General features: G+C 39.3%; 1 protein-coding gene across 1 annotated transcript in view; it reads right to left on the bottom strand.

The window, feature by feature from the left end:
• hgsnat (heparan-alpha-glucosaminide N-acetyltransferase) overlaps positions 1-15849 on the bottom strand; it is a 77692-nt gene that overhangs the window by 33349 nt on the left and 28494 nt on the right. Inside the window, exons 4-5 of the mRNA XM_072256338.1 lie at positions 10574-10701; positions 9600-9669 (exon numbers count right to left, since the gene is read on the bottom strand). Coding sequence (XP_072112439.1) covers positions 9600-9669; positions 10574-10701 — 198 coding nt within the window. The remainder of the gene's footprint in view (positions 1-9599; positions 9670-10573; positions 10702-15849) is intronic.

The following is a 15849-nucleotide window of genomic DNA, read 5'->3' as shown; positions in this document are numbered from 1 at the left end:
GTTGGTTGGATCCAGTCTTGGACAGATCTCCTTCTATCCCTAGACAATTAAGTCAATCTGCTTTATCAATTCAATCTTTTCTTTCCAATTATGGAATATTTGATATTTGGCATTTTTTTTCATTCATATGAAAGAGATTACTCTTTTTCCTCACAAGTACACCATACATTTACTAGAATCGATTATTTTTTAAATTGATAATCAGTCGATTTCATCCATCCGTTCCTGAGACTATAAAGAGTATATTGATTTCAGATCATGCCCCACTTACATTGTCTATAGCTCTTCCTGGTCTCCCTCAAGTAAATAAGCACTGGCATTTTCATCCGACCTTGTTGTCCGATAACGGCTTTGTAAAATTTACAGAGGATCAGATAACTTTCTTCTTAAATACTAATGTATTACCTGAAATCTCAAGTCAAATTGTTTGGGATGCAATGAAAGCATATCTAAGAGGTCAAGTAATTTCTTGTACAGCAAATTTGAAAAGAAAGACTCAAAAAGAACATTTAGAATTGATCAATCAGATTAAAGCTATAGACCAATTATATGCCCAGGTCAAGGATCCGGAGCTGTATAAGAAAAGAATGGAACTTCAAACTAAATTTAATCTTATTTCTACTTACCCGGTTGAACGCCAACTTTTGGGCAGTAAGAGTAAGTTCTATATTCACGGGGATAAATCTGGTAAGTCCTTAGTTAACAAACTTAGACGTTCTAAAGCAAAACAACACATCACTAGAATTCGAATGAGTAATGGGAATATTACTATGGACCATTCTGAAATTAATGATACATTCAGGAATTCTTATTCTCAACTTTATACCTCTGAATCCTTTAATGGTAATACTACTGTTATGCAATTTTTAAATAGTTTAAAATATTCCAAAACTTTCTTCTGATCTCAAACATAAATTGAATGAGCCATTATCCTTAGAGGAAATATCCTCTGCTATTTCTGCTTTGCAGCCTGGTAAACCTCCTGGTCCTGAGGGGTTCTCTGCAGAATTTTATAAATCATTTTCTTCATTGTTCTTATCCCAACTTAGTTTAGTTTTTTCTGATTCTTTTAAACTAGATAAATTGCCTGCATCATTTGATGAGGCTTGTATTATTCTTTTAGCGAAAAAAGGCAAGGATCCATTAGAATGTGCTTCATACAGGCCGATGTCTCTAGTAAATGTAGATGCTAAAATTTTAACTAAAGTTTTGGCCCGTAGGCTGGAGACCATTTTACCCTTAATTATCTCTGAAGATCAATCTGGTTTTATTAAAAATCGCCTTCCCCTTTTTAATATTAGGCATCTTTTTAATATTCTATATTCATCTTCATCAGGGATTCCTGAAAGTGTTATTTCTCTTGATGTTGAAAAGGCGTTTGACCAGGTGGAGTGGCACTATTTATCCGCGGTTTTAGAAAAATTCCATTTTGGACATAATTTTATTAAGTGGATTAAGATACTATATTCTCATCCAATTGCATCAGTTTTGACTAATTCTCAGCAATCCCAACCGTTTGACCTTAAACGTAGCACCCAGCAAGGATGCCATTTAAGTCCTCTGCTATTTGATCTGGCTATTGAGCCACTGGCAATTGCATTTCACAGTTGTACTTGTAAGGGGGTTTCGATTTTTATGTTACTGCGGAGGCTAATTAAAATGGCGTTTTCGTTATGTTAATCTGGGGAATGCGGCTTTGTTGTGCTTTAACGCTGAGAAAGTTTGCGCTAGCAGCTTATTGTGGTTTAGAGGGTGATAAGAGGGTGCTATTAACCAATTGGGATAGTTGTTATGGTTTTGGTGTATTTGAAGATACTGTATGCGCAGGGTTTTGGGGCAGAAGGCGGGAGAGCGAGACAGAGGATGGACAAGGTGCTGTGAGTCCGCTAACGGGGTCGGACCCCAAGCGGGACGTTCAGCGAGGAGACAGAGACGGACTCGTGTGGAGCGTCTGGTCGACCACCGTTGTTGGTCCCAGGCGGCCAGTCAAGGTGGTCCGAGGGGGTCGCAGGGTGAAGAAGAAGGTCCTTGAGCTCCAACGGTTTTTGTGCACGAAGAGATTGAACTTTGATAAGTATGGCGCCTTTTATTTTCCTTTTATATTTTATTCTCTTTTAATTATATAGTTCCAGTAATATCTATAAACTGTACATCATTTAATTGCATCTGGTGTAATGTCTGTTATTTGGGCAGGGTGGGGTACCTCACACAGCATCCACACAAACGAATTACCCAGTTTGGCGGGGCCGAGGCTGTTTCCCTAGACGACAGCGAGACGAGCGACCCTGAGGGTGGCCGGGGGGGCTACATTGTGGGGGCTTTGTCCGGGATGCTTGAGTCTGTTGGTATGCTGTGTGGGTGCCCTGATTAAATCTGTAATGTGTGTCTCTGTGTATTATTTGCTGGTGATTGCTGTATGCGTTGTGGGTGCGGTCTTTGTTTGAGTTCAGACTAGCATTGACGAGTTAGAGGTGGCACTCGGGGCTGTCCATGCAGTTGGGAGAGAGAGGAAAGAGTGGTCTGATTTGGAGGTAGAGTCTGCGAATAAATGTTCTAGCTCTGGCAGGCTCTGCCTGGCACTGGTGATAATGTCCACCCCAGGAGGGGCGGAGACGTGTGAGAGGTGGGCGGAGTGGATCTCTCAGTTGTTAGATGAGTGGCAGTGCTTGGTTGAGGGAGAGCAACAGGGATTGGTTGAAAGTTTGAGTAGGCGGGCTGGTGACGGTGTTAGAGCTGTCAGGTTCACTTACACCGTAGTGACAGCTGTCAGTTATTTGAAAGAGGGGGGCAAGTTTTCAGTGTGTCTTCTCTGGCGAGGAGGGCGGCTAAGTTGCTTGTAGTGCCAGGGGGATCATTTCAGGGGATCAGTTGTTCAGCTGATCAGAGAGGTGTCGGGAAACTTAGTGGAGGCCCAGTGGGGGAAACAGCCTGCGGTCTCTGGAGAAGCACGTTCCTAGCAATGTACCACTGAACTTCCGCAAGGAAAAGACCCTATTCCTGAAGGCTTAGAGGGACCATGCCCCAGGGTGTCATTATGAATGGAGGGAAGCGATGCTAAAGGTATCCTCGACCCCAGGGCACAGATCAAGTTGTTGTACAGTTCGTTTTACAACCGGTGTCTGAAGCATTTATCCTTGACAACCGCAAGGGTACTGGAGACTTTGGGTACCAGTGCCGGTAGTTATCCAGAAGACGATGATTGGTTAATGACCCTGGAGTTCATGGAGGCATTTTCTGGGCACCCAGCGTGTCGAGTTGCTTCTGAGGACATGTGTAGCAGCCTTGAGCCAGTACCGAATTTAAACGAGACCCAGCGGTGGTACGGCTTGGGGAAAGTAGCTGAGGGTGAGACCCTCTTAGTAGATGCTCCGAACTACCACGAGGGAGGGGAGTTGACCGCTGAGGACACCTCAGTGAGAGAGAGGTCGCGGCAACTGGACCCTGGCGGCGTGGAAGATGGAGGCAGCGTGTGTGTGGATGATGCGACACGGTTTAGTGTGCTGCATCTGAGGGGTGGATGCTGCCAGATCCTGAGGAACGCGGCTGTTGAGCCGAAGATGGCCTTTATTAGTTCCCTAGGATTCTTCGGATCCGAAAAGATGCCCAAGGGCATATCCGGAGCCCCTGTATCCTTCCCGCGGGGCATGAGGAAAACCATGGGGGAAGTGAAGGTGTGTGGAGTTTTGACGTATGTGGATGATCGCCTAGAGCTTGGATTCGCCTGGGGGGGACTATGAGGCGAGGCGAGTGGCTGAGCCCGGGCGACCGAAGCAAAGTGTCAAATCTGGAGGAGTTTTTGGCCGGAGGAGTTTGGTGCAATGTGAGGAAAATGACCCGACATACCAGTTGAACTTCCTGGTGTTGGGACAGACGGTGGTGGACCGGGGGATGGAAACCCAGGTCGTCAATCTGAATAAGACACAGGGAAGAGAGGGGATTTGCACCGCACTGCGGTCATATACTGACGAATTAATCCAGCGAGAAGAAACAATGACCCGCCTTCGAAGGGATCAGCAGAAACTCAAGACGTCCATTCAGAACAGATTGGAAGATTTACAAGTTGGGGAAGATCAAGGAAGTGTTCTGACTAAGGTCAACAGAAAACCGAGAGCCCAGGGAGGAGAGTTTGACTACACTCCCGAGGAGGTAAAGAAATGGAGGACAGATCTCGGAAAAGGGAGGCGGATGCTTGAAAGGAACCTGAAGGTGACTATTGCGAGTTTAAATGAAGTGGAAAAACTGAAAGTTGACCTGGAAGACGCCCTCAGGAAGAAACAACCGGAGGCTGAACATCCTTTAACTGCTGCTTTTCACGTCATGGTGGAAGAAGCTTGTGGCGTAACTGCGTCCCAGATTGAGATGGCCAGGAACCCTGAGTCAGAACTGCTGAGGCTGTGGCGAGAGTTGAAGGAGTCCCCGAAGAAGCTGACGTCTCGACTGCAGGAGGCTGAAGGGGTAGCCCCGGCTAAATGTTTCAGTTTGGAGAAACTTAACCGGCAGCTATCGATCGAGGGAATGAGGAAGGATACGGATTCGAAGGATGATGTGCTGCACATGTGGAACATGCTGCCTTTCGCTAACTTCCCCGTGATTGAGGAAGAGACCTTTGGCCCTTCTCCCACTGGGTCAGGTGTAGTGGGGAGGGCTAGCTGTGGGCAGTCTGAGTTACGGCAGGATCAGGAAGGAGGAGAGGCGGGGCCCCGGACATGGGACAGGGGGCTCCGAGCTGTAGTGGTGGCCTGAGTGAGAGAGGAGTTGGCAAGCAGGCCCGAAGTATCCCTAGTAGTGTCTGAGCCTTTTGGGTTTAGGTGAGGGGGTACGGAGGTCTCAGAGGGTTAAGAAGCTCCCAGATAGGTTGGCCTATTTAGCGCCCGTGGGACGGGAGTAAGGTCCACTGTTTGGGGAGCACTGTCACTGTGTGTATCTGTGTATGTGTGTGTTGTGTGTCTGTAGGACTGGGTGGCGAGTTATTTAGAAGTCATGAGGACATGACTTTATTTGGTGGGGGGGGAGAGTGTAAGGGGGTTTCGATTTTTATGTTACTGCGGAGGCTAATTAAAATGGCATTTTTGTTATGTTAATCTGGGGAATGCGGCTTTGTTGTGCTTTAACGCTGAGAAAGTTTGCGCTAGCAGCTTATTGTGGTTTAGAGGGTGATAAGAGGGTGCTATTAACCAATTGGGATAGTTGTTATGGTTTTGGTGTATTTGTAGATACTGTATGCGCGGGGTTTTGGGGCAGAAGGCGGGAGAGCGAGACAGAGGATGGACAAGGTGCTGTGAGTCCGCTAACGGGATCGGACCCCAAGCGGGACGTTCGGCGAGGAGACGGAGACGGACTCGTGTGGAGCGTCTGGTCGACCACCGTTGTTGGTCCCAGGCGGCCGGTCGAGGTGGTCCGAGGGGGTCGCAGGGTGAAGAAGAAGGTCCTTGAGCTCCAACGGTTTTTGTGCACTTTTATTTTCCTTTTATATTTTATTCTCTTTTAATTATATAGTTCCAGTAATATCTATAAACTGTAAATCATTTAATTGCATCTGGTGTAATGTCCGTTATTTGGGCGGGGTGGGGTACCTCACACAGCATCCACACAAACAAATTACCCAGTTTGGCGGGGCCGAGGCTGTTTCCCTAGATGACAGCGAGCCGAGCGACCCTGAGGGTGGCCGGGGGGCTGCATACTGAATTGACTGGGATTTGGAGGGGCAGTCTTGAGCACAAAGTCTCTCTATACGCCGATGATTTGTTACTTTTTATATCAAACCCAACCACCTCCTTACCTTTGATGTTCTCACTTCTGAATAAATTTTAGTCAGTTATCCGGATACAAACTTAATCTACATAAGAGTGAACTTTTTCCGATAAATGAGGAAGCACAAGCATTAGAATTCCAAAATCTCCCTTTTAAAGTAGTAAACAATTGTTTTACTTATCTTGGTATTATAGTAACAAGGAATTATAATCACCTTTTTGATGAGAATTTCAATAATCTTTTAAATTTTACAAAACAGAGTCTAGCACAGTGGTCACCTCTATGTTTTTAATTGGGTGAATTAATGTAATTAAAATGTATATTCTTCTTAAATTTTTATACTTATTTCAATCTTTACCTATATTTATTCCTAAAGTTTTTTTTGATTCTTTAGATTCTATTACCTCATCATACCTATGGAAGGGTAAACAGCTTCAGCTTAATAAAGCTCATCTTCAAAAGCCTAAAAGAGAAGGTGGCTTGGCGTTGCCTAATTTTCGTTCATATTATTGGGCAGCCAATATTCACAATATTATCTTTTGGTCCTACTTTTATAATCAGTCTGTTTGTCCAACATGGGTGTCAATGGAATTGAACGCTTATAAGAAATTATCTATTCCAGCTTTACTTGGATTTATATTTCCTTGCCACTTGCCAAAATTTATTATTAATCCTGTAATCAGGCATACTCTGAGAATATGGGCCAATTTAGAAAATATCATGGCCTTTATAGTTTTTCCCTTTCTAGTCCTATTCTACACAACCATTTATTTCAACCTTCTATGCAGGATTCCACATTCCAAGACTAGTGTAGGAGAGGTATCAGGCGTTTTGAAGATCTTTTTATAGACAATCGGTTTGTGACTTTTGAACAGTTGTCTACAAAGTTTAATTTACCGAATACTCATTTTTTTTTTTTAGGTATCTTCAAATTAGACATTTCATTAGCCCTTTAATACCACATTTTCCTGAACAACCTGATAAAAATGTTGTAGACTTGTTTCTTCAAATGAACTCCTTGGGTAAAGGTTTAATTTCTACTATTCGTGCCAGATTTATGAATCTCAGATGAGCCCCTTCTGATAAAATTAAAACTGCTTGGGAGCATCACTTAGGTTTTTCTTTGCCCGACGAGGTTTGGGATTCAATTCTTAAGTCAGTCAATTCAATTTCTTTATGTGCTCATCATTGTCTTTTGTAGTTTAAAGTCATCCACAGAGCTCATATGTCTAAAACCAAACTGGCGAAGTTCTATCCTGATATTAGTCCCTGGTGTGTCAAGTGCAAAGGAGGTGAGGCTTCCCTTATTCATATGTATTGGGCCTGTTGTACTTTGGAAAAATATTTTTTTAACTTTATCTTCTATATTAAATTGTCATTTGGAACCTGAACCTTTGATCGCTCTTCTCGGTATTTCTCGAGACCTTGACAAGCATTTGATCCCAGCTGAACAACGAACATTGTCTTTTGCCTGTCTTTTAGCTAGACGTGCAATACTCCTTAAGTGGAGAGATGTAGTTCCCCCAACCTATGTTCAATGGTTTAGGGATATTATGTCTTGTTTCGATCTTGAAAAGATTTACTATTCACTTTTTAATTCGGACATAAAGTTCCATAAGGTGTGGGGACCTTTTCTTGAATATTTTCATAATTCTCACCTAGATTGACAGGTGTATTTTTTTCTTCCCTTGAAAGTCAGATCCTGCATTTCCAGCTTTCTTTGATTCTTTGATTAGGTAGCAGGCTGCTTTTTAAAAAACTATTATTCTTTTCTCTTTTTACTACAATATATAGTTCTGGGGTGATAAAAGTTTATCTCAAATGTCCTTTCAAATACTTATAATATAATGGTTGGCTTGGAGTTGGATAGTGGGTGGGTTGGGTGCTTTCCTTTCTATTTTTTCATTTTTAATATGGGTGACTTGCTCATTTGTTAAGCTATGTTTTATTGCTATTTTTGTCTGTATTGTATTGCAATGATCCTTCTATTTATACTATTGATTCTTTTTCTTCTACGCTGTAGTTTGTAGACAATCATAAATAAAATAAAGTTTGCTTGTACCCATTTCCTAACTTGTGCTTTTGAATAACGTTTTCGCTGAGTTTCTTGGAGTATCCTTGTGTCTTCATGATGTAGTTTTTGCCAGGATACTGACTCACCAGCAGATGGACCTTCCAGACACAGGTATAATTTTACTGCAATCAATTGTAACATCTTGACTGCACATGGTGATCTCCGTTTAACCAAATATGTGACTTCTAAAAACCAAACGGCAACACCAGAGATGATTTGGTGTGTCATATTAAGGGGGTGAATACTTATTAAATCAGTTATCTTGTGTTTTATATTTGTAATTAATTTATATCACTTTGTAGAAATCTGCTTTCCCTTTGACACAAAAACTGTTGATCATAAAAACTTCCGGGGTTGGGGGGGGCGGTTGGGGTGACTTTTGAAAGGCACTGTGGATGATACTAGTTGTCACGTAACTGGATTCAAAATTGGCCTGTACTCAGAAGGCAGAGGGTGGTAGTAGATGGAGATATTCTGCCTGGAGGTCAGTAACCACTTATGTTCCGCAAGGATCTGTTGTGGGATCTACTACCTGGATTATAGATCATGTCTTATAAGATAGGTAGAATGAGCTATGGATTTTCTCTTTGGAGCGAAGGAGGGTGAGACTTGATAGAAATGCACTGTATAAGATGATAAGAGGCACTGATAATGTGGAAAGCTGCCACCTTTTTCCCCAAGGTGGAAATAGTTGATACAAGTAGGCATACTTTTAAGGTGATTGGATGAGAGCATAGGGGGAGAATAGAGACACTATACATGCGAGCATCTAACTAATTTTGACTGAAGTTCAACGGAAGCCAATTAAACTATATTTCAAATGTGACATCCTTTTATACATGCCTTGCAGCATTTCATTGTTACTTAAGAGGAAGACTATCTCACCCGTGTGCCATCATATCCCCTCATGAAGGCATTTTTAAAAACTTCAATAATTGGGAAAAATGTGGTAACAATGGAGGATCATAAGGACCTATTTCTAGTTATAGAAACTGCAAAATCAGCAGGGTATTCACAGATAGAGTAGTCTAAATCCCAAACCCCTTTAACTATACTTCAGTACAAACAGCTGATGCTTGGATATTGGTCAAGAGCAGAAATGGTTTATTAAGGCAAGTGGAACTGAAAAACTAAGCTTAATTGTTTGGATAAAGATTGTAAAATGAAATTCCAACAGAGGGGATCAAAAGAAAAGAAATTTAATTAAACAGTTTGGGAAAAATTACGGTTAGTTGGCAGTTAACAAGGTGCAAACCTAATCATAGAAGTAGTCATCCAAGACCATAAGACATTGGATCAGAATTAGGCCACAAAGCTGACTGAATCTGCTGCGTCATTCCATCGTGGCTGGTTTACTGTCTCTCTCAACCCCTTCGCCCACCTTCTCCCCATAGCCTTTGATGCCCTTACTAATCAAGGACCTATTCACCTCCGCTTTAAATATACCACAGCAACAAATTATATAGACAGTTATTAGGATGTGGAATGGCTAACCAGGAAACAGTGAAGGAAAAAGAATCTATGACAGCTTTTGAAAGCTTACTGATAACAAAAGATTGAGAGAAATTGTAGAAATGGAGATACAAATGTATATCAGAATTTACAATCTTGCTTACCAGAGGAGTCTGTTTTACAGGACATACTAAATAGATTCACAGCTTGTGAAGTACAGTCAGGAGACTAACTGTAGGCACCAGCTAGTATCAAAGACATGATTTTTCTATACAACACCAAAAATTCATTCATTGAGTAATTCTTAAATTATACCACTTACCCTTGTATGAACTGTCCAAAACACATGAGAAGGACGATTCCAACAAAGGCAAGGAATGCATATAAAATCGCTGTGGGATAAACACAACAAGTTAATTTTGAATCAATAAAGCACTGTAGAAGAAATTCTGAACGGGGAGAAAAAATGATAAACCAGGAGGGAAAAAAACAGGTTTGTACAAATGCTTATAGTTGACTTAAGTATATCGTACCAGCCTGTAGTGTATGGATCTGAAACATACCACATACACTGTGGTAACTTCATTAGGTACATCTATCTAGTCAATGTAAGTATCTAATCAGCCAATCATGTGGCAGCAACTCAATGCATAAAAGCATGTAGACATGGTCAAGAGGTTCCGTTGTTGTTCAGAGCAAACATCAGAATGTAAAAGAAATGTGATCTACATGGCTTTGACCGTGAATGAGTGCTAGTGCCAGACAGAGTGATTTGAGTATCTCAAAAACTAATGATCTCCTGGGACTTTCATGCACAACACTCTCTAGAGTTTACAGAGAATGGTGTGGAGAAAACATTCTGTGAGCAGCAGCCTTGTTAATGAGGGAGATGATAAGAGAATGGTGAGACTGGTTTAAACTGACAAGAAGGTGACAGTAACTCAAATAACCATATGTTACAATAGTGGTATTCAGAAGAGCATCTCTGAATGTTTAACACATCGAGCCTTGAAGTGAATGAGCTACAGCAGGAGTACACCATGAACATACACTCAGTGTACACTTTGTTAGGTACAGGAGGTAGCTCATAAAGTGGCCACTAAGTATACATTCTGCATATTGTTGTATAAAGAAAACCTGCTCTAATCTTGTGTTAAATAGAAATACCTTGTTCCTGTTCTTGACAGAATTCCCTCTAAAACAGATTAAAATGCTAGCTCTCTTTCTTCGCTTCCTATAAAGAATATTCCGCTTCCCACTTTAAGCAAGGTAAAATGAAGCAACACTTGTACATACGAAGATTGCTGTTGATGGGTGCTTTGTCAGTAATGACGTTACAGGTCACTGTCCCACTCGCATTACTCCGGTTAGCCTTTCTCACCCATAAGGAATAGTGTCCAAACTCCCCAAAGCTTTCATGAACCCTGCAAGAGGCATACAGAAGGGCAACTATAAGAAATCAATCTATATTTACCTTCGGTGCTCAACCATTGAAATAGTTTTATTCTGTACTTGCAACATAGAAACATAGAAAACCTACAACACAATACAGACCCTTCAGTCCACAAAGCCGTGCCAAACATGTCCTTACCTGAGAAATTACGTAGGGTTACCCATAGCCCTCTATTTTTCTGAGCTCCATGTACCTGTCCAGGAGTCTCTTAAAAGACCCCATCGTATCTGCCTCCACCATCGCCGGCAGCCCATTCCACACACTCACCACTCTCTGCGTAAAAAAACATACCCCTGATATCTCCTCTGTACCTACTTCCAAGCACCTTAAAACTGTGCCCTCCCTTGCTAGCCATTTCAGCCCTGGGAAAAAGGGTTGATAGAATCTTTACATTGTACATTACACATTTAATAAATGATGCTCCAGTACCTTTTCAATATTTTTATTAGTTTCTACATAGAAGAATACAGAGTACAAGACCGTGTATATAAAAGGTCAAAAAAGGATTTTAAAAACTACCAACTACATTATATCTATTCATAACAACAATCTCATTACCCCATATTCATGTAAGTTAGTCAATAGTTATATAGAAATATACTAACTTATTACAAAAAAAAAGTCTAACCCCTACCAAAACTGCTTATTAAGGAGAAAAAAGGTAAAATACCTTCTTGTATAATAAAAAAAAATTAATAATAGCCAACATCTGAATTTAAACAACGAATTGAGGGTTTTGAAAGTTTTGAAAATAATTCAGAAAAGGTCCCCACAATGTTTTGAGAGTCTTGACGAGATTCAGAAATTGAACTACAAATCTTCTCTAAATCTAAGCATGACATAACATTGCATAACCATTGAGCATGAGCAGGAGGAAAAATATCTTTCCATTTAAACAAAAGTGCCCTCCTGGCTACAAGAGAGCTAAAGGCCAAAATATGTAAATCAGATGTCTTCAGCTTGACATCTTGTCCTGCAACAATACCGAATAGGGCCGTCAGAGGATTAGACTTAAAATTGACATTGAAAAGTAAAGAAAACGTTTGAAAAACTTCCTTCCAATATTTTTCTAGACACAGACAAGTCCAAAACATATGAATTAATGAAGCTTCTCCATTATTACATCTGTCACAGTAGGGAGATATATCCAAACAAAAACGAGAAAGCTTATCTTTAGTCATATGGACTCTATGTACCACCTTAAATTAAATGAGGGAATGGCAAGCACATAGCAATGAAGTATTAACCAATTTAAAAATTTCATTCTAAGTTTCCTCAGATATTGACGTCTGTAAATCTTGTTCCCAGAGATTCTTAATTTTGTCTAAAGGAACATTCCTCGTCTCCAGTAACATATCATAAATATTACATATTGAACCATTATGAAAAGGTGTCAAATTAAAAATTACGTCTAGTAAGTTCTTGTTTGAGCTTATAGGAAATGTGCATAATTGAGATTTTAGTCTCTGATTTGTAGATATCTAAAAGAGTGAGTTTTGGGTAAGCTATATTTTTAAATGAGAAAAGATTTCCTCCAACAAACAGATCCCAAAAACATTTAATACCCAACCTGTCCCATTCTTTAAAAACTAAATCAGTCATGGAGGGTTTAAAAAAAATTAGAATAAACGGGACTAGAAAGGGAAAATCTCAATAAACCAAAATGTTTTCTAAATTGTATCCAGATCTCAGAGTATGTTTAACTATTAAATTATCAGTTAGTTTACTTACAAATAAAGGAAGTGAGGATCCAAGAAGAGAAATAATAGAAAATTTATTAACAGTTAGCTTCTAAAGAAACCCATACCAGATAGTCTACACGATTATATAATATAGCCAAAACTTAAGATGTCGTATATTAACTGCCCAATAATAAAACCTAAAATTAGTTAAGGCTAAACTTCCAGACTTTTTAGGTTTTTGAAGACGAACTTTATTTAAACAAGGACGTTTATTTTTCCATATATAGGAGGATAGAGTAGATTCAAGAGAGTCAAAAAAGGATTTAGGAATAAAAACAGGTAAAAGAAAGCCTGAAAAAGTTATATAAATTTAGGTAGAATATTCATTTTAATAGAATTAATTCATCCAATCAACGATATTGAAAGAGGTCTAAGGATATCACAGATTCCGATATCTCCTGAGAAGGAGAGTAAATAACATTTAATACATGGCATATATTAAAATGGGAATGTCGGTTTTTAAATACATCCAGTCCGATCATCAGAAATAACAGAAGGTAAAATATTTTCAATCCTACAAGCCAGAACTTTAGAAAGAATTTTAGTATCAACACTGAGTAATGAAATTGGTCTATATGAAGAGCACTCAGCTGGGTCCTTGTTCTTTTTTAGGATAGGCAAAATAGAAGCTTCATAAAAAGATTGAGGCAAACTACCCAATTTGAAAGAATCCAAAAAGACTAAGTGTATCTGTGGTATAATTAATGAAGAAAAAGCCTTATAAAGTTCTCCAGAAAATCCATCTGGACCCGGACGGAGCCTTCCCCAAGTGTAATGAACGTATAGCCTCGGCGATTTCCTCATAAGAAATGGGTTGATCCATCTGTTTGCAATTATCTGCAGAAATTGCAGGGATATTTAATTAATCTAGAAAATTATTCACTACAGTATTATCTTTAGGGGAATCAGAACTATAAAGTTCAGAATAGAATTCTCTAATGGTATCATTTATTTCAGAGTGATCAATTGTCCTATCACCATTAGTTTTCCAAATGTCTTTAATCTGTCATTTAACTACTGAAGTTTTTAATTGGTTGGCCAATACTTTGCCTGATTTATCTCCGTGAATGTAAAATTGAGTTTTATCTTTAAGAAGTTGACTTTCAATTGGATATGTTAACAGAAGATCACATTTAGTTTTAACTTCAACACGTCTTTTATATAAAACAGGATCTGGAGCTATAGCATATTTTTGATCTAATTGTTTCAATTGATTGGCTCATTCAGTTCTTTATTAGCTTTATTCTTAACACTCGCAGTATAAGAAATAATTTTTCCTCTAATATAGGCCTTGAAAGTATCCTATACAATAAGATTAGAAGTCTCTTCCTTTTTATTTTCTTCAAAAAACAAAATATGCTTCTCTAGAAATTTTTAAAATTCCTTATGAGATAACAAAGTTGTATTAAAATGCCAAAATCTGTTGGTTTGAGGAAGACCAGTGAGTTTTAAAGATATTCTCCTCCCATCACCAAAGAATAAAGATTCAGATCTGGTAAAAATGAAAAAAAAGGCTCAAAGAATCCTGGATCATCTACATTTGGGGCATACATATTTGCAAATACTATTAATTTGTTATCTAGTTTTCCTGAAACTATAACGAAACATCCATCAGTATCACACACTACTTTATGTTGGACAAAGGAAAGTGTACTATCTATAAAGAATCAAAACTCCTCTAGATATGGCCTGAAAAGAAGAGTAAAAACAAAGTCCATTCCAACAGCTAAAAAAACATAGATTAACACATTTGCGTATGTGAGTTTCTTGTTAAGAAAATAACAGGGATCTTAAGTTTCCTAATACAAGCAAAAATCTTATTACGTTTAACAGGGTTATTTAACCCTTTCACGTTAAAACTAGGTAAATTAATAGTTTGGCCCATTTTTAATATTATTTAAAGTAAGGGTTAAAATGTAAGTTAAAAACCAAGCCATAAACTTTGAGAAATGGTAACCAAGCAATAAGTTGGCTAAAAATTTGAAAACAGCTTCTGAGGGGAAAAAAAAACCATACCCCCGCCCACCTCCCCAAAAAAAGAAAACCGCCCAATAGAAAAATTGGCATCTACAACTACAGACAACCCCCCAAAAAAACCTGGCGATCACTCCAATTAGTTTCATGGTTTTTTATATTCCAACCTAGACTAAACAATATCCAAACAAGAGATTCAATTCTCGTATATCAAAAATATAGTATTAAAAAGTATGACAGTAAATTAGTTACAAAGGTTTACCAAAAGTAAAAGATACAATTATTCATACAGAAAGACATTAAACATTTAATCTTGTATCTTCATGGAAAAACAGACCAAGCAGTTAGCCTTCAGATTTTAAAAATCTTTATGCTTCAGCATTCAAATGAAACCATTTGAAGGATCCAGCTTTCATGAGATTCTCAGTAAAACTGGGTAGCCAAGGGATGGGTTAAAACCCTTGTTTAAAAAAAAATCCAACAAAACTTGATTAAACTTAGCACGGTCCTGCATAACCTCAAGCGAATAATCTTCGAGAACCTTAATATTCCACCTGATAACCAATCATGCCCCTTCCACTGGATTTGCAAATTAAAAGCTCCTCATTTAATCTTGAGTCTCCATGCAAAGAGAAACTAAACAGCTAGCCGTCAGATTTTTAAAACCTTTGTGCTTCAACAGTCAAGCGGAACCATTCGAAAGATTCGTCTGTAAGTGTGATTCTGAGTCGGGCTGGGTAGCGAAGGGAAGGCTTGAAACCCTTATTGAAAAGCTCGGACGTTACTCCTTTAACTTAACACGTTCCTGCGTAACCTCAGGCGAGTAATCTTCGACAATTCTAATCTCGCGACCATTATAATCAAACATGCCTCTTCGTCGAGATTCACGAATTAAAGAGTTCCTTTGTTTTAAATTCCTGAAAACAGATTATTATTGATCTTGGTCTCTGACCCTTAGGAGGTCTAAACGCAGGAGATCTGTGAACTCAATTGCTCATAAGCACAGTTATCAAAATCTCCGGAAATAACTCTTGCAAAAAGTTTACAAAAAACTCCATAGGATGATTACCTTCGATTAATTCTTCGAGACCCAGAACCCATAGGTGGTTCCCTCTACTTCTATTTCCTAGGTTGATAATCTTCTGTCTTAACTTTTCATTGGACTTCGATTGCTTTTCACAAAGCTTCTGCAATTCATCCACTTCCATTTCCAGAGACGACAAAATTTCTTCATTTTTTATACGTTTATCGTGTTCATTAAGAGTTTGTTGAATAGAACCCAATTTACCATCTATTTGTTTAAATTCAGAGCTGAATTGTTGAAACTTCTCAGAGGCTTCTCATGTACGACTTTGCAGCAAATCCATTGTAAGGGGGTTTGAGGTGAGGCGAGTGGCTGAGGA

This window comes from Mobula birostris, chromosome 4 (assembly GCF_030028105.1).
Source record: "Mobula birostris isolate sMobBir1 chromosome 4, sMobBir1.hap1, whole genome shotgun sequence".
In the NCBI taxonomy this organism is placed as follows: Eukaryota; Metazoa; Chordata; class Chondrichthyes; order Myliobatiformes; family Myliobatidae; genus Mobula; species Mobula birostris.
Note: the sequence above shows the minus strand (reverse complement) of the source record. Positions and strands in the feature narration are given on the sequence as shown.